We start from the raw sequence: 20,622 nt of genomic DNA on the forward strand, positions 1-20,622 counted from the left end.
TCACCACCGCACAAAAAACAATATAAACGTACGAAAAAAAATGATGTTTTGATTATATGCAACGTGAACGCACGGAGTCGCGGGCAACAGCTAGTCTAGTGGGGTATATTTTATTGCTTCCTATACGTAATTTTTTCTCAAGTTATATTGGAGTCACATTCGAGTCCCACCAGATATATCTGACCTCCACAGCTCATCAGGAAACCAACCCTAATATAAATTATTTATATTCCAGCCAAAAATGTCAACCACAACCAACGGAATAATCAACGAGTCCTACGAAAACACAGAAGATGAAAGAGGGAAGCAGAAACCGAAAGAAGTAGAAGAAGTTATCACAGTGATACCCATAGAAGATGGTAATGTGACTCCGAATGTCAAATTGAAGTTCAAAGGAAACTCCTTTAGCAGTATAACAGAAAAGAAGTTGAAAAGAGAGTGGAAAAGAAGGTCGTTTCAAGAAGATGAATCGAAGAGGTTCAAAGAAGATGTTTTGTAAGTATTTTCTTCTATTAAATGTAGTTTTTTAAGCGTTGGTAAGAACGATTTTGAGTTAACAGTTAGCGGTCATGCTGGAATCGTCATATGAAACAATAGGGATGATGACAATTTTTTTTTGCAGTGTCCGTCTTGTAGTTTTTTGTATAATAATGGATACGTATTTTTCTATTTGTCCCGCAAACATAAATTGACCAAATTACTGTGAATGAAACGTAAGCGTGACGTCACGATTGAGTATAAATTTTACTCTAACGTTACGTCACAAGCCCCCTCTCCTAAACTTTAAAGCACTTAATCTTTGTCAATTCTAGTTTTTCTGAAAAAGGAAAAAATACGTGTCTCATACTTTTCAATTATCTAACTGAGGGACTACTGAGATTTTTTCTTTTTATACCCAGTCATCATCCCTATTATTGGCTGCACGAAAGCCGAATGGTTGAGGTTGTCTTTCCAAAACCACAGAGCATGACGTGTCGCGGGTTCGACCCCCGTGTAGGACAAGTATATGTGTGATCCACGAATGCTTATTCCGAGTCTGGGTGTCTTTGTGTATGTGACTTGAATGATACTAATCCCCTTTAATGCCGTACTCTAAGAATAAACTCCTTATTGCGCCTTTAAAAGAAAAGGGTTTTAGAATCGTTCTTTTTTATGGACTTTGGATAGTACATATTATTTTATTTCATGTTATTTTACATTATCGAATTTGTTTACAAAATTATTAACTGTAGAATATTTTGCATCTTACCTGAATTATGCAACATCACTTAGTTTTAAGTCGCCGTTGAGATTTTAGTTTTTGTAGACATTGATAAAATAATAAAATACAGTGCAATTTAATAAAGTTAATATTTATTCCTGCATGATGTTTATATAGGTCCTAAAGTCAAAGTCAAAATCCAAGTATCTTTATTGTGTTGATTGAGTAGGTTACAGGTGTTAAATAATAATATTACAGTACTACAATCTACCCATTAATACAAGTACAGGCATACAATGAAACAAATAGTAGTCTGTATAAATGTTTACATTGTCATTCATAAACAAATCGAAACATGCTTGAGAGTTGTAAACGCCTGACGTTTTTCTCATAGCAATAAAACTTTAATGACTTGTTTGCAGCTATAAAAACGTCAGGCGCTATAAACTAGCAGGTGTTAGGTTTAGCATCGTGTGATTATACAGCAGATTAAGCAGACCCCAGAATCTAGATAATTATGTAGTAATACTAATCTAGATTTATAGTGCTCAGGCAAGGATTAGATGAAATTAAATTGATAAATAACTAGGCGGAGTGCAAGGGAGCGCACTTTATTTTTTTTCTTTGAAACACAAATTCAACACCTTTTTTAGGGTTCTCTACTGAACCCTATTACTGAGAGTCCGCTGACAGCGGCTGTATCTCATAAGCTGTGAGAAATAGAGGGCTGAAATCATCTTAGATGATATAGGTATTTCTACTGATATGATAACGACTAATATTAAAAACTAAGATCGAGATAATTAGATATAGATTAATGTTTGGTGGGCTACACATATATTTGCGGTTACTTAATTCCACCTATTTTATCACCTAACTAGCCAATTTGTCAAACTTAAGCCTATCCCTTCAAAAACTTCTTTGCCGAAAGTCCGACTCGCACTTTCCCAGTTTTAACTGATACTGAAACCAATTTTTTATCCAAATTCCCTGGTCCACGAATACACGGGACCTATCACCGTTTCTTATAATAACTACTATTGCAGTTGTGGGAGTAAGACAGCGACACTACACGGTGTAGAGTGCCATCTCTTTCCCACGCACATAATGTTCCTTTTAAGAGGTTATTATAAGTCCCATTAGAGTATTTATCTTTAGTAATTAGTTTTGCAGGAAGTTAATAGATAATATAATGTAATCACTTATATGCCATGCAGTCTGAAGCAATTAGTATAACGATGGTGTTTATGTCACCTGCTGATACAGAACACATAATGTATAGAATAGGCACACATTTTTATCCAAGGCTCAGGCAATTCATCCTAGCCTTTTTCGTAAGTTGAGTTTTTTATTTTTTGTAAAATTTGTGTTTTTTGGATAAATAATTATTTTGGGGTCGGCTTCCAGTCTTACCGCATGCAGCTAGGTACCAGTGTTTTACAGGAACGACTGCCTATCTGACCTCTTTAACTGAGTTACCTGGATAACACGATTCTTAGACTGGTTGTCAGACTTTCTAGCTTCTGACTACCTGTAACGACTGTCAGATAATAATAGTGTAATTACTTGTGCCATGCAGTCTCAAGCTATTAGTATAACGATGGTGTTTGTGGCACCTGCTGATACAGATCACATAACATATAGAATAAGCCAGGGATCAAGCATTTCATCCTAGCCTTTTTCGTAACTATGTTAGGGTCGGATTCCAGTCTTAACGGAAGCAGCTAAGTACCAGTGTTTTACAAGGAGCGACTGCCTATCTGACCTCCTCAACCCAGTTACCTCGGCAACACGATACTCATTAGTCAGATGTTCTGGCTTATGGCTACCCGTAACCACCACGCCAAACCCACTGTGCACGACTAGTCACAGGTTCCATCCCCGCGTAGGACAAGCTTTTGTGTGATTCAAGAATGCTTGTTCTGAGTCTGGGCGGCTGCGTCATCTGCGTGCACGAGATTTGTATGTTCTTGAAACCCCCCGTGACTCAAGGGTTAAAAATCGTTACTACGGCCACTGCGGGAGCCGTTCCTAAACACACACGTTCCTAACAACCGAAAACCACATTATGACATAGATAGACCAACCGTATAGTATCGCATGGCCTGTGATCGATTACTTGTGCAGTTGTAGATGAACAGTGTGCAGCCATGAACATTTTCTTCCAAGCTGTCTTGTTTTCTATGTACTGGAGATAGGTATGTCGCTACATTACCTTTGACTTATGCGATGGTTAGATGCTGGGTCTTTATTAATTATTTAGCACGTCTTAGCTGCTTATTCTAGCTTATTCCAAAGTGTTTTTCCAATTTACTACTTTTGATTTATTTTGGGTTCCAAGACAGTGAATCGTTTTCTTCGGACATACTAAGCTTATTTGCTGGTTTTCGTTGATCAATGTTGATCCTGGATAATAGGTGTTGCAATGATCCAATGATCAGCATGTGAAGCGGGCTTGTCAAATAAAAACTGGTCCATTCAGTCTGAAGTTATAAGGAGTCTGAATATATAAATCCTCTTTTTGAACTCGATAAAAAACTCTTCTAAGCTATGCCCGATAAACGATAAAAAAACATTGCAAATACTGAATTTTAAAATATAAAATACTAGCTGACCCAGCTAACGTTGTTTTGAAGATTATTATTATATTTTTTTAGTGTGAGCAACCCTTAACACTTAGGGGTATGAAAAATAGATGTTGGTCGATTCTCAGACCTACTGCATACACATATAAAATTTGGTAAAAATAGGTTTAGCTGTTTCGGAGGAGTACGGTAACTAACATCGTGACACGGGAATTTTATATATTAGAAAAGAAAATATGCCTTTAGAGCCTCAAATGAAAGTTGGCTTTTTCAGTAGGACAATATTATTATTAATACAATTACTTTAGTATTTTTTTCAAAGCTTTTGTTTGTTCCCTCTATTTTTACAATGGTCTATATTTTCTGGTAATTAAACCATTTAAATACTAAACTAATTACTTGTACATAGTTCTAATTATGTTGTAAGGACGTTGTGTGATGTCATCTCAAACTAATAAGTCACTATTCATCACTTTTTGATGCACTTATGATATTTTACAATATGTTTTTTCTAACATGATTCTGTAAAATGTAATGTAACGTGACGTGTAATGTGACGCCTCATGTTTGATAAGATTGTCAAATCACCTTCGCCATACTCGTACAAATACAAAAAGAAATTGGTGTGTGCCGAGATTCGAACTTCAGACCTCTTAATTAGCGGTCGACAATAAGTTATAAAATCGATTTATCCAAACCGAATTTCTGCAAAAACGAACAGAAAAAACAGCCGAATTGAGATCCCCCCTTCTTTTAGAGGTCGATTGAAAATGCGATGTTTTAGTTTAAAAGTTAATACATTCAAGAAACTTTCGCGTCACAATCAGTGCCGGCATTAGGCGGGGGGGCGTGATGGGGCGATGGCCCAGGGCGACAAATTCTGGGGGGCGCCAAGGTCCGAAGTTGGAGTCTCCTGCCTCTCCTGGCGCAAACCCTCAGAACTGTGCTCTACGCTAGAGGTGGAATACTTCCACCGCCAAACGTAACGCTAAAGGAAAGACGAAATTCTTAATATAATTTTACTTGGGATCAGCAAAAAACTAACACTTGATATTGCTTCCCTCAAGTGGGCGCCACAATATTTTCGCCCGGGGTATCAGTGGCCCTTACGCCGGTACTGGTCACAATTGAGCCTAATTATTATCGTTGCAACTTATATAATTCACCACGTGCAACTAACTTCATAAGTTCCAGTTAATAAGCGTTAACATCTCTAATTGATAAAGCAATTACCGCAAGATTAACTAATTAGGTTTAAATACACCTACCTAATTTCGTGACTTGACATAATAATTATGTTTTATCTGTGGTTCCGTAAAACAAAGGAAGGAAACAGAACCCTATTATTGAGAGGATTTAGTTCATTCATCGGCCTAGCCTTTTCCCAACTTTGTTGGGGTCGGCTACCAGTCTAACCGGTTTCAGCTAAGTACCAGTGTTTTACAAGGAGCGACTGCCTATCCGACCTCCTTAACCCAGTTACCTGGGCAACACAATACCCCTTGGTTAGACTGGTTGTCAGACTTTTCAAGCTTCTGACTACCTGTAACGACTGTCAAAGATGTAGGATTAACAGCCGGGACCCACAATTTAACGTTCCTTCCGAAACACGGAGGAACTCGTTATGACAAAGATGGTCACCCATCTACGGACCAACCGCGTCAAGCATAGCTTAACCTGTGATCGTTTCACTTATGCGGTTATAACTTAGCCACGAGCTCCTCCGAGGATTTAGTTCATTATTACTTAAATTTTACTTTTAGAAAAACAATTTTTAAGTGGTTCTGAATTCGTCTGTATTTTCGTTTTTTAAGTTATTGACCAATTTTCCCACGTTTTTAAACACTCACTTTCTTGCTTGCTTATTTGTTTGTCGTTCCGGTTGGATTTTTGCAACTCAATTTTGAGACACTTCCCGATAAGCTAGCAGACTGACATTTTCAAGGTTGCTTCAAACCCAATGATAATGTAATTTAAAACTATAAAAACGGCTGGGCCAATTTTAAAAATAAAAGATGATGGAAAAATTTGAATGGACATTAAAAAACGAGGGTTTTCAGATTTTTTTAATCTATTAATTTTCTTGATTCTTTAACGTGAAATAACTGTCACTTGGTCCCATAAATATGTTATCAATTTATTCTCATTTGTTTTTATAAAAGTCAGTTTTATATTTTTGTTGTTAATCAACAAACTATACACCACTGTTTACAGTCCCCATTCTAGTCGTTTTATCTATACTTCCATGAAATTCTATCTGTAACCCAGATTCCATCTAAACCGATTCATTATTTTCTGCGCTAATGAGTAACAAACATATTTTTCCAACAAACTTTCCATATATTGAACATGTAACATTGAGAATCAGATATAATGGATACTATATGTCATTAAAACAGCTCTTATTACAATATCTTAAGGTTCATTTTAGATTATCATTGATATCAATGTCAGTTATTCACCTTTTTTCCTCAGTGGGCTGATAAAATACTATTATCTTAATAAATTGAATCATTATTTTAAACCTTTATAATGTAATCTGAATCAGTAAAAAGATAATGCTAAAAGTGCCTATTATGATATACTTCAATATTATTTTTTCGTTTGCGGTTTGGACTTTGGAAAATAGTTTAAAATCCATTCAATGAATAAAATTTTAGAGTCTTTTTTTAATTACAAAAACAATATATTTTATCCTCAAATATTAAAGAAACAATTTAAAATTATGAATTTTGTAGACGAAATCTAAAATTATTACATTTATTTACGGGAAAGAGCAGGATCGATTTACCGCCGCGGCTTTAAATAGTTTTAGACAATAAATTACAGACATCACATTACTCGATTAAAAAGTGAAAATAATTAACTTTAAATCTATTTAAATGAATTACAATAATCATTAAATCACCACGCTCAATTCAACCTCCTTGATGATTAAAACATCAAAAACCCATCATTTTGTTAACCTCGCACGAAATACTTAACATAAATTACGTTATCATTACACCAACGTAAGCTTACTAATCTAATATGATAAACAAACACACAATCAAATGATAAAGCGTGCATTAAATACAAGCAAAGAGTATCGTAAGGCCAGTGTTGAAACGCGCGCGGCTGTACGCGCACGTCCTGTGCGTCGCGAAAAAAAAACAACATTGACATTTCGTTCCCGCTTTTTCGCAGTGTTTTCAGTGAACTGTCAAATTCAACAAACAGTTTTTTTTATTAGTCAATTGTGTTCCTTTTTTTGATAATAATAATAAAAGTGTGTGACAAATTGGGTTTTTGCCAAACAGTTTGACATTTCATGTTTGTATACAGATTATTTTTGTTTTGTTATATTTTTAGAGTGGTCTGTTTACGATAGGCGTAGTTTAGTGTTTTCTCTAAGATATCGATAATTTTGGACGTTTCTAGAAGTCAAATGAATGTTTATTATAAAGTCATTGTGTTGGTGACTGGTGTAGTGATTTACTCAATGAACGATTAGCCAATATTGCGGAGAAATAATGCAAAAATAACATTACTCTTCATGGTCCTTTAATATATTATTTTGCGTCATGCTAATCAAAATAGGGCCTTGTGTTTTAATTTATTATCTTTAGCCGTCAAATGTCAATTACCTTTTTTGAGTAGCCGTTTAATTTCATGCTGTAACACTTTAGGGAGTAAAAAAAACGAGTGGAAATTTAAAACTATCCTTTTTCTATAATAAGGCTGTCAAGTGATCCATTTTTAACAAAAAATACGTCATTTTATCATTGTACGACATTTCTTTCAGTTTAAAGTCATAATGTTGTCTTGGTTATCGTTTAAAAATACAAAAAAAAAACATGCATCACTCACAAAATAACAAAAAAACATATTTGAATGGCATTTTATTCCTTCTTTCATTTTAAATAACAAACATTTAAAAAGATAAACCACGGTAACCATATTATACAGCATATAATTAATTAACGCATACATGTCATTGACATAAATTTGCATAACAAAATAAGGAACAAAACTGTCTGTTCCGGCTAATCTTCAAAACGGCTGAACCTTATTCGATAAGAGACGATTTGAATTCAATTCTCAAAGTGCTCTCTCTCTCACTAACAAAAACGTCATCAAGGCCCGATGATAACAGAATTACGGATACATAATTACGATTATAGTTTACCCTACATTCAAACATATATAAATATTTACATAAGTATTATGTATAATAGAAATATACGGAAAGACCATTGATAACAACCTACTTATGCTATCACTGCAAAATTGAACCTTAATGCTTTGATATAAGGAGTAAATTGTTTTAATAATAAGAACAGACTCGGACAAGCCCTTTGTGTCGTAAAGTAGCTCTACTTCATTATGATCAAGTGATTTTACTTCTACTTTTTAAAGTAAGGCTTTTAAGCCTGTGGAGTTCGTTGCCAAGCTATAACTCCAAAATGATTGATCACAGGTTAAGCTACTCTTGACGCGGTCGGTCCTAAGATGGGTGTCCATCTTGGTCATGACAACTTAATCAGTTTTTCGGAAAGCACGTTAGATTGTGGGTCCCGGCTGTTATACATACATCTTTGACAATCGTTACAGGTAGTTAGGTGGTAGAAAGTCTGACCAACAGTCTAACTAAGGTATCGTGTTGCCCAGGTAACTGGGTTGAGGAGGTCAGATAGGCAGTCGCTACTTGTAAAACACTGGTAAATAGCCGATTAGACTAGAAGCCGACCCCAACATAGAGTACAATGGTTTTAAAAAAAACAAGTGCTAAACTAATCTAAAAAACACTAAAAATAAAATAAAATAGACTATTTTTAGAGTGCAATAATATAACACCAAGGATAATTATCAACATATTTCCAGATGTAATAATCTACACCTAAAGTATATTATTATTTACATTCTAAAAATAGACGAATTAAGTCACAAAGACGCAAGTAACGGATCGATTTAATTTCCATTTCAAATCGTAGGGTCTGTCACCACGTCTTAAAGTATTCACTGCATAGAGCGTCATCTCTTTCACACGATGATATTTCTTTTAAAATGAGTCGGTGTATATACAAATAGAAATAAAATTACCATAGTCGTGTCCTGTCTATAATCATTTTATTTTAAACTTTCCGTATGTAAAATTATTGACGGTGAAGGAAAACTATATATTTATAAATATACGTGACGTGGATTAGAAATTTTAATCGCAAATGGTCCTAAATAAGGAAGCGTGGATATAAAATTGTTGGCTCTCCATTTTAAGGAAGGAGCAAAGTAAATAAAAAAGGTGTTTTGTTTTTACGTTGTTATACATTTTTATAGAGTTTCTTGCCGGTTCTTCTCCATAAGAATGACACTTTGGAACCGTGCAACTAGAGTCAGTAATGTAACGTTTTAAAAGTGCCTGAGAAACGGCCTATTTGAAATACAAACTTTTGATTTTGATTCTTGATAAATATTTTTTTTTTGCTCAACTTATAACCTCAACGATATTTATACGTCAAACTTATAACATCGTGTTAATAAAAAAACATTCCCCTCTTTTAATTTATTGCCGTTAGTTCTTTTGTACTATCACTAACATAAAACTAATAATACACGATTAAAACAAAGGGAAATTCAACAGCATTCTAACCAAATATAAATAAATGTATGAAACGATTACAATTCAAATAATCTTGCCAAGAATATAAACTAAAGATAGTCTTTGTTCAATCTTGATAATTACTCATTGCCAAACGTTGTATTTTTGATGATTTCTTACGATACAGAGTTAAGAATGTTTACACGCTCCAGTGGTTCAATGTCAACCTGTCTGGAAAAAAATGTACGAATTTTCTAGTACCAGAACCTCTTTAGCTGCTCGACCGATTTAAAATAGAAGGGAGTCGTCAATCAAATTTTTAGGTGACTCTACAAAAAGGGGTGTGTCATTTCATAGTTGCATTTATACAGGTAAACTCTAAAAATGATGGATTTTATACCAATAAAACATCTTATTAAATACATTTTCACTTTTTAGCGTATCTTTAAAGTTCTAATATCACTGCGAGTGACTCTGACTTAATTTATCTTTTAATTTATTATTCTGAACAAAAAAAAAATCGGCAAAGGAAACATTTTTAATTATTATATTTTAAATGTCCCTCTAATTTAAAAACTAAAACAAAAACATTTTTATAATACGCTTCTAAATATTCATAACTCTACATCAAGGTGTGAAGACGCAATACCATAAATACCTTTGTCTCTTTCTCCCTTAGCATGTTTTCCCTTTCTAATTCTGTGTTCTCATGCGATTTTCACGCATATTACACGCCGTATTTACCAATACGACCGTGATAGACTAAAGGCCAATTGTGTTTATAATCTAGACTGAAAATATTTAGCTATTTTTACTATAATTTTAGTCTAGACTAATAAAATAAAGAAGAAATAATTTTTAAGAATTTGTGTCAATTTTTACCGTTTCATTACCTTAGTTCGTAGTATTTTTATGATTATGTATAGTGAACATAATTTTTCGTAACTTTTAAAATCTCTCTCTTCAAATCGGTCCATCATATCTTAGGATCGTGCAAAATTCAGGGCAAAATTCGGCGCGAATGATCAGCTTCTATACTTTTAATATAAAGAGGGCATTTATCACGTTGATTTCGGTAATACTTAACATAAAAATACTACTTAACAAAATAGGCAAAATTAATATTTTTTCGGATACCTACCTGTGTCTTTAATTTATGAGACATCGCTGTTGTCTGTCTCTCAGAATATAGTCACTGCTTCGTGCGATAAACTGCTGAGTTTGTCAAGCAACTGAAACTTCTTTATAAGTAGGCGTTAAAGAAAAAAAATCGTTACTCTCATGCGTCAGTTTTTTCTTAATTTTACTAATCTAATAAAAAAATTGAATATGACCAGAGACCGAGCCTCGAGCGGGGTCGAGGCGCCATCTTTATTTTTATTGAAATTAGGTTGACAATAGTTTTTGGCGGATTACTGTTATATCTCTTTTTTGGAACGCTATTGTTTGAAGCTTTCGTAATTTAAGAGCCGATTTTTCAATCGTCATATAACTTTTACCCGACGAACATGTTTGACGTTTTGACAGCTTTTGTATAGAAAAATAGCTGTTGCCCGCGACTTCGTCCGCATGGTTAGAAGATATAAGTTAGGAATTTTTGAAAAAAAGCCCTCAAAGATTAATATTTTTCCCCGTTTTTGCCACATTTTCCATTGTATCTTCGCTCCTATAAGTTGCAGCGTTATTATATATAGCTTAAAACCTTCCCCGATTAATGGTCTATTGAACACAAAAATATTTTTTCAATTTGAACCAGTAGTTCCTGAGATTAGCGCGTTCAAACAAACAAACAATCAAACTCTTCAGCTTTATATATTAGTATAGAAGTATAGATATGTCAAACGGCCATATTTATTCGCCAGATAAAAGTTATCGGGCGATTGGAAAATCGTCCCTAAAAAACCTGAAATAGTTATTGGAACATTTATACAAGTGCTATTTCTGATAGAGTCCTTTTAATGTAATTGTGGAGTCAAAATCACGCAACTTGTCGAAAGGGACTATCATTCCCACAAATTTGAAATTTTCTTTTTCAAATCCTGCTAATGGGATCCGATTCCCACCCAAAACAAAATGTATGTGTAATAAGAACGATCATGTGTTCTGAATCTGGTTATAATTTATTTAGTGTACCTAAGCATATTAAAAAAATGTAGCTAAGTATGTTTATCAATTGTCTAGCACTAAAAGACAAGGTTCTGGTTTTGTACAAAAGTAACAAAAATGCGATAGTAAATTATTAATAAAATCTTTTCAATGCTTTTTCCAATGCCAGATGGCAAATATGCGTACATGACGAATCAATAAAAAAAATGATAAAATTATAACAATCATAATTGTGATATCCAAGGCTTTTTCATTTGCTTTTTACTTTATCAATAGGATAATATTTAATCCAATAAGATTGTTTTTAACTGATCATTTGTCATTATAAATGATGGCGCCTTTTACTAATTAAAGTAATCTTTTGTCAATAACATCTATTGATTACGTGATAATTATTATTAGTTGATTTTAAGTGATAAAGAAACTAATTACCTTCTTATTTTACGCGACTGTTTTAAAGAAGTAAAATGTTTTTAGTTTATTAAAGTGAGTGTTAATTTATTCTTTCATAAATACTGAAGGTCTATTTTGAGGAATAGGGTTATTTATTAGTAGATAATAATATAAATAAAACCAGAATGCAACGTCCCATTGCTAGGCAAAAACAAGCCTCTTCAAATAAATACTCTAAACAGATTGATATATTTCTCGCATTTTAAAATTTTCTGGACTTTAAAAGAGACTGTTACCGTTCCGTTCGCTTCGACATTTCTCCTCAGGGTAGTCAGATAGGAAATGCCGACTCCAGCGTTCTCAAAAGAATATGTAAAAGTGATACCCAAATCTACAACAGACCCTACTTGCAGAATGAATTATTTTATTTCATTTCTTCCAATATGCCATCCAGTTGCCATTCATTCATCGGCCATTGTAAATAACAGAATCGGGGCCCTGTTTGTAAATAAGGCGCTAAAGCTTCAACTCAACTCCAGGAATATCAATGGTTTCCAAGTACCCTTGAGTGAAACTTAGTCCGAACTGCATCCGGAAGCATTAAGTTATAAGTTATACGATCCTCATGTTTCATATACACAAACAGATCCATGACAAACGTGTGCTCTACCTTTTAAAGTTGTATAAAAGGTGTGGGAGAGAGATGGCGTTATATAACGTGTATAGCGCTGTCCCGCTTCCACAAGTGCGATAATATTTGTTTAAGACGTGATGGAAGGTACCCTGTATTAGGATACCTAGAATTAAACGTATTCTTGTAAATTGAAATGTTTGTTTGTCTCTACAGAGTATTAATCAGTGAGAATAGAATGATATTTACTAGATACCGATGAAGGTTTCCAAATAAATAGTCTAAACAAAAACAGTTTAGATTTTACCAAGATTCTTTTAAAATATTTAAAAAAATGGAGTTAAAGCAATTTGACCATTTATATGCGTTTACGTTTTTATGTTTGGAAGCGTCTAACTTTCGGTTTCTGAACCGATTTTGATGATACTTTTTTGTTGGAAAGAAGATATTTGAAAGGTCCCAAAAACACTTCATTAAGTCTACAAGTCTACTTATAAAATTTTCTGTCTTTGAAAGTTTTTTTTTCGTCTGTGAAAATTTAAATTTTCTGGCTGTCATAGTTTTTGAAATACAGTTAAGTTAAAATATATTTGCTTAGTGTTTTCTTGAAACACCAAAGTTTCAATAAGAGCAGACTAATAAAAAAATCTTTAACTAAACTTATCAATAATGTCTAAACTTTGATTTTTCAACAGTAAGAAGTTTAGTTACAATGATTTTTTATGAGACCAAATGAGAGCTATTTGACAATTAATAAAACATTAACAAAAACGGTTAATCCAGTAACAAACACAAAAAGATGCAGACAAGTTAAGAACCTACGTTTTTAAAAGTAAAAGTAAAAATTAAAAGGAAAAGATAGAATGACCCAGTTTCAGTAAAGATAACTACATTGTTTAATTTAAAACAATAACTTAAACAAAAACAAGTTTTGACATACAGATACAGGCTATAAATTTATTAAAATGACATTTCGAGATAAACTTTTCACCTATAGGTATATTTATTTTTTTAATCGAAGTTATTAAGAAAGTTTGTTTAAAAGTGTTCCCCTATACGTTACATTATTTAACCTATTTTTGTAGTTTCTAATATTATTAAATGATGTAACGATTTATGCCTATTTAATCATGAGCTGACGCCGCGTCAGCTCCTCACTCCGGGTGGGTCCGAAACTAGTTGGGCACCCCCGATAAATACGCGTGAGTAAACCGTTGCATCATTTAATAATTAATCATTCTCATGATAGTTATTATAAAAATATTATTATTATTATTTGATTGCTTAAAGGGGCGTCATTTAATTAATTAATACCATGTTTAATTGGGTACCCAGTCCTAAAAAACTTAGAAGACATAGCATGCCGTTGAATTTTATTTAACACAAATATGTAAAGCTAAATAGATCTCGATGGCGTGCAAAAGAAGAGGTTTATGTCCAGCAGTGGACGAAAATAAGGTGATGATGATGATGATGATAATGATGGTGTGTAACTAATATATCAAAAGATTGGTGATACTATAACTTTTATTTAAACTTTAAAAGTTTCTCCCTTCTTAATTTTTAACGTGAATTATAGTTAAGTACCGTAAAAAAGGGTAAATAGAGTTTCAAGGGGTGAATAGAAAACAGTGTTGCTTAGGGGGTAACATGAAGACACTCGACCACAGACGTCGTCGTGGTGGAGTGGCGTACGCACCGGTTTTAAGGCGTCGCTAGCTCTGAGGTACCGGCTTCCATCCCCGGTCGGGGTAATGTAAAAATTCACATTTCTACATTGTCTCGGGTCTGGGTGTTTATGTTACCTTCGTTGTATCTGAATTCCATAACACAAGTGCTTCAGCAACTTACTTTGGGTTCAGAACAATGTATGTGATGTTGTCCGCATTTATTTTCTTACATCAAAATGTTGAAACAATTATTTCATGAAATGCTTAAGAATTTTCGTATACCTATTTATATTCTGTCTTGTTAAATGCCTATTAGATTTACCCCGTTTTACCGCAGTTTTGCAGTGAAGATTGATCGCAATTTTCTCGCATCGTATTAGCATTAGTCGTTTTGTGCGTCAACATTGCGTATTCTACGCCTATTGATTGATAGATATACACCGAGATTTTTTAGTCGTCTTACAAAAGCAGCCCAGTTCATGTATCCAATGACTAGAACACGTTCATGATAAAAAAAGTAGGTATTTATGAGATTTGAAAAAAATTCAAATGTATTTTTTTTTCAATATTATGATGCGATTCGTAGTTTTTTAGAAACACAGCTCTGTTGCGAGCGCGGTCCGAGCCTTGTAACAATGGTGAGGCGCGCGGGCGGCGGCGTTTTTATCATTTTTAAGAGTATATTTCAGATTTTTCTTGTTTAATTTTTCTTCGTACTTAGTATCTTAGTTGACGATAAAAAAATAATAATCGCGCCTAGGGGTATTTTACGTCGGATACATGAACTGGGCTACTTTTGTAAGACGACAAAAATCTCACCGTGTATGTACCTAATATGTACTACATGAACCATATTATTTGCATGTGTGGAAGAGTACGCTTCCTTCCTAACCATCATTCCTTCAGAATCTAGTCCATCCAAAGGTTGTCAGTAAAAAATCGCTGTTAGCGGTAAGACCTCCCATTGTGGCGACATGTAACTATTAATTTGTATCCAATTCACGGCCCCAATTCTGCTATTTACAATGGCCGACGAATGATTGAAATTTGACTTAAAAATGTAAATATTTCGTATTTTCTTAAGAACTTTTCTACACAATAATTGGAAATTTAGTACGGGACGGTACACTCAATGTCAATACGGTACAATCAATTAAGTTCCAATTATTACATTCGCAAACTGCTTTAGAGAATAGGAATAATTTCAAATTTAATCCAATTGCCATTCATTCATCGGCCATTGTAAGTAAATAGCAGAATCGGGGCCCTGTACTTATGTGGTGTGCAATAAAGTATATTCTATTTCTCTATCTTCTATCAATTTAATATTACTCGAAAAACGCTTCAGTATCTCCAATCCGATTAACGTCATTCTTTCTCTGCAATTACGTAAAAATCTAAAAATCCCAATTAGGTATGTTTTTCAAATACCCTTAATAATTAAGGATTATGATCATAATATAATACATCATCATTTATCATTGTAATAAGCTTATAGATCTAGATAAAGTAAACAAAATTCGGTCCGAACCGGATTTTGATACGGTTAGATAAATAATCGTATTTAGATTTGACGTAAGCGATAAAAATGAACTATTTGTTCTAAACAACAACTGTTACTTACCTACAGTAAAATAACGGATAGCAATAACATTAAAAAGAGTGTAAAAACTATATACACGGAAGAAATTTGACTGCACGGATAGCCAAGTGGTTGTGGTCACCACGCCAAACCCACACGTGTCGCGCTTTCGATCCCCGCGTAGGACAAGCATTTGCGTGATCCACGAATGCTTGTCCTGAGTCTGGGTGTCTTTGTGCATGTGACTTGAATGTTTGTGAAACACCCGCTACACAAGCGAATATCATCGTCATCACACAAAAATTTGTCCTGGGCATCGAACCCACGATCCTCAGTATAGCAATCATCGCCACTGACCACTAGACCAACAGGCCAGTCCAATTATCTAACCCAGACTAAAAACGAAATACGAGTCTCGTGATGTTCATTTATTTCTAGGCATGGGTGTGTTATTACAAAAATAATCTAGCTTTTTTAGAAAATAATATTCTGTTAGGCCTTAATATATTTTTATAACAAATATGGTTTTATATATAAAAGTATGAGAAGTTATTGCGTAAAAGCGTGTTTAAAAGTAATTATGTAAGATACCTTGTCACGATATTATCACATTATTGTCATCGAATGTAAAAAGAGGGGAGTGGTTCAATGTGTGCTATCGGTGGAAACCTTGCTCCTATGCCATCAAAATCATCATCAGCTGATTTGCTGACCACACCTGAACATCTCCTAGCAGCCAGCTGACGCGACTTCGTTCGCCTGGTGAAAAAGATAAAAGACGACCTCCGTGGTCGAAGTGGCGTACGCACCGGTTTCCAGGTGTCGCCAGCTCTGAGGTTCCGGGTTCGATCCCCGGTCGGGTCAATGTAAAAATTCACATTTCTACATCGTCTCGGGTCTGGGTGTTTGTGGTACCTTCGTTGTATCTGAATTCCATAACACAAGTGCTTCAGCAACTTACTTTGGACAATGGATGTGATGCTGTCCGCATTTATAAAAAAAAAAAGATATTTTTTTCGGATTTTTAGTTTTACATCGCACGCAACTTCTCCCCGTTTTTTTGTAACATATTTAATTACTGCTCTGCTCCTGCATAGTCATCACATTCAAAGCGTGATTAAAAGAAATTATTTTTCAAATTGGACCAGTTGTTCCTGAAATTAGCGTGTTCAAACAAACATATTTAAGAACTATTCAGATTTATAGACTATACTGTACATTGGACTATAATTAATAGGAGCTGAAGAATAATGAGAAATGTTAAAAAAAGGAGAGAAATATGCGTGAACTCCAAAACTAATAAACCAATTTTGAATTTTTTTAACTTCTATCCTTTTAACGATGCGAACGGAGTCGCGTGCAACAGCTAGTAGTCATACAAAACTATCACATTTTTCTACATGTACACTTGCATACAAATAACATATGTATAAGTATAATTTACCAGTGTTTGTTATTTTAACATTACTGATAAGAATGATAAGCGCATTGCTACGGAAACGCAAGCGTATGTGTGTGTGTGTAATACACAAATATTAATGTTTTTTTAAAATGTTGGCTATAGAATTATGCTAAAATAATATTTGTAATGTGCATTTTCGTGAATAATATTTGTTATTTGCTCAATTATGCATCTTTGTTCTCAACTCCAACGGTAATATAGCGAAAGAAAATTAACTGAAGTTTTATTATAAGTCTTAAGCGGCTATCACAAACATGACGTAGTTTTTTCCAATCCTCGTGTTAAGCTCTTTAATTTGATACCCAAATTGTAGTTTTACCATTTTCCCACGTTTTCATACACTCATATACTCACTTTCTTGTTTGTTTGTCGTTCCGGTTGGATTTTGCAACACAAATTTGAGGCACTTCCCGATAAGTTAGACAGCTGAAATTTTCAGAGTAGCTTCAAACCCGATGGCAATTCATTTTACAACTATAAAAACGGCTGGACCGATTTTGATGACATTTAAATCAATTAATTGTTGACATCCAAGCAAGCAAACCCACTGTCTAAAGTAAATTATCAATAAATAAATAATTACAATGATCAATGCCATTCGTTCATTGAAAATCGCATAAGATTTTATATTTATTAGGTAGTTTAATATGACAAGTTTATGTACATACATACATACATACAGATAGTCATACTAAAGGTTATGTTATTATAACAGTATGCATCAATGATTCGCGTGGGAGCATAATAGACCATTTATGTAAATGGATGCACGGAAGGTTTGAGCGCCAAGTCAACGTGTAAGATTTTATAAAATACTTGCTATATTTGCGCACCTTTTTGAAATGAGTTCTAAAAGAAGGTTTTCAATTCAGCTGTATTTATATTTTTATGTTTTTTACCTCATAACTTTGGACTGGATGAACCGATTTTGTTGATCGTCGATGTCGGTTTTGGTCATATAAAGTATAGTTTAGCAGTTTTTTTTATTAAATTTGTGTTGTATGCATGTTTTGCCATTTAAAAACATATAGAAAAAAAATAATCAAAGCTATTTCAAGCAGCGATTGTTACGGTCATAATATTAATTGTTAACAATATGTTCTTTTAGCCTATTCGTATTAGTACGCAACCGCTAACTTCACAGGTAAATCACACTCGACCGTTATTCTATGTTTACCTAACTTGGCTCTGTTTTTTCCTCTTGAACAAAAACTATCAGAATAGGTAGCTAATAGATTTTATTTGTGAAGCAAGGACAGAGGAAAAGTATTAATACCTAGTTTATTCTATGACTTAGTCTTAGCTATGACTAACTTATTAGCTCCTGTCATAGACTGCCGAGTGGTTAGACACGATGTCAAACCCACCGAGCGCGACGTGTCGCAGGTTTGATCGCCGCTTAGGACAAGCTTTTATGTGTCTTTGTGCACGTGACTTGAGTGTCCGTGAAACAAGACACATGGATTAAATTTCTTAGTGCGGGAGTCGTTATAAAACCTAACCAAATATATATTATTAGGTACAATACTGGCCCATAAATAACCCAGTGCAGGGAACAGGCATCTTCCCATAAAGTGAAGGTCTGAGCATTGATCACCACGCTAGGTCAATGCCGGCTGGAAAATCAAATTCCAATATTTCGAATCCAGGTTTCGTCACTATATTTTCCTTCACCATTTGTCACTAATATCTTAAAACAATTAAAAAAGTAGATACATTTTACTTCAAAAAACGTTAACTTATAACTTTTCCGGCGTTGGGATCGAACTTGCGACTTTCCCATACAAATCCATAGCACCGCAAGGCCACATCTTGCTACATGTGTGACAAATATATGTGAAAATACAACGGGCATTGTATGTTGGTAGCGTTTAGCACATATAATACATTATTGATGAGCGCATGATAACTTATGTTAAATGCATGCTGTGAATCACTGGAATTGAAACAATGCAATGCAATGTACTTATTCTCAAACAAATAGTGTTTGGCTTTGACATTTTAAATATATTTTCTTGCAAAATATTCTATAGATTCGGATATTAACCTTTAGTAACTCCATGTTTCGGAACGCATGTTAAATTGTGGGTCCCGGTTGTTATTCATACATCTTTGACAGTCGTTAGCTTCTGACTACCTGGTCGGAAGCTTGAAAGTCTGACAACCAGTCTAAGCAAGGGGTATCGTGTTGCCCAGGTAACTGGGTTAAGGAGGTCACATAGGCAGTCGCTCCTTGTAAAACACTGGTACTTAGCTGCATCCGGTTAGACTGGAAGCCGACCCCAACATAGGTGGGAAAAGGATAGGAAGATGATGAACTCCATTTTTTAGGGACGTAAAAGCTAGTTAGCTATACTTAACATCCAAACTCATGGTAGTATTTTATTAACTTATTTTAGCCCGCAATTTCATGGAATCTTAGACCTAAGCAGTGAGGCAAATTAGGCAAATAAAAACCATTTTTACTTTTAATACAATAAACTTATTGTTTTATTATTAAATGATGCAACGGAGTGCCCGATTGATCGACTAGCTCTCTCGCCGCGTCAGCTCATGAATAAGGACTCCGGTTGGGTCCGAAACTACTCGGGCGATCCCGATACAAACGCGTGAGTAAACCGTTGCATCATTTAATAATGAATCAGTCTCACGATAGTTACTATCAAAATTATTGTTTTATTATTAAAGTTTTAAACCATTTAGGTTATTATTTCTTTATTTATTTTCATAGTTCATACATGATATCATACACATACAGTTGTGTAGCAAATATATTATTATATTGTTATTTATATGCACTTAGGTATCTAACTGTATTAGTTGTTTAATTAATAATCTGTATTCTTTGTGGTAACTTATTGTATTGACTATGTAGCTAGGTAATGCCAACATTTTACATTAATAGGTTTTATATTACACTAGCAGTTGCCCGCGACTTCGTCCGGGTGGTACTGTGTCTGGTGGTGTGTGTGTCAACAGTATTAGCAGCGTACGCAGAAATAGGTTTCCGATTTTACACCTTTGGTTACATTATCGCAATTTTCTTACGGAACCCTAATATATTTCAAAATAAATTATAGCCTCTGTTCAGCGGGGATAATGTAGCTTCGCAACTGTGAAAGAATTTTTCAAATGGGTCCAGTGGTTTCGAAGCCTATTCGTGTCAAACAAACAAACAAATCTTTCCTGTTTATAATATTACCATAGATACAATGTGCTACGGTGAAGCAATGTCTTTTAACCGACTTCGAAAAGGACGAACATAAAGATTATGGTTAATCAACGGTTATTACGCTAATAAATTTGATGGTTGACTGTATATTTTATTACCTGTAACCGCGGCTTTGCATTTAACAAATATTACATCATTTTTCTAAATTAAAAGTGATTAAAATTACTTCTTATTACATCAGC

General features: G+C 34.2%; 1 protein-coding gene across 3 annotated transcripts in view; it reads left to right on the forward strand.

Annotated features, from left to right (window-relative positions):
- Window positions 1-226: 226 nt before the first annotated feature.
- LOC113498458 (P protein-like) overlaps window positions 227-20,622 on the forward strand; it is a 52,324-nt gene continuing 31,928 nt past the window's right edge. For 2 of the 3 annotated variants that reach the window (XM_026878452.1, XM_026878454.1), the window contains exon 1: window positions 227-495. In XM_026878452.1, coding sequence (XP_026734253.1) covers window positions 242-495 — 254 coding nt within the window. In that variant the 5' untranslated portion in view covers window positions 227-241. Of the gene's footprint in view, window positions 496-6,869; window positions 7,099-20,622 lie in introns of those variants that run through there. The other variant, XM_026878453.1, reaches the window with a different exon arrangement.

The sequence above is a fragment of the Trichoplusia ni genome, chromosome 11, assembly GCF_003590095.1.
Source record: "Trichoplusia ni isolate ovarian cell line Hi5 chromosome 11, tn1, whole genome shotgun sequence".
NCBI classification, from domain to species: domain Eukaryota; kingdom Metazoa; phylum Arthropoda; class Insecta; order Lepidoptera; family Noctuidae; genus Trichoplusia; species Trichoplusia ni.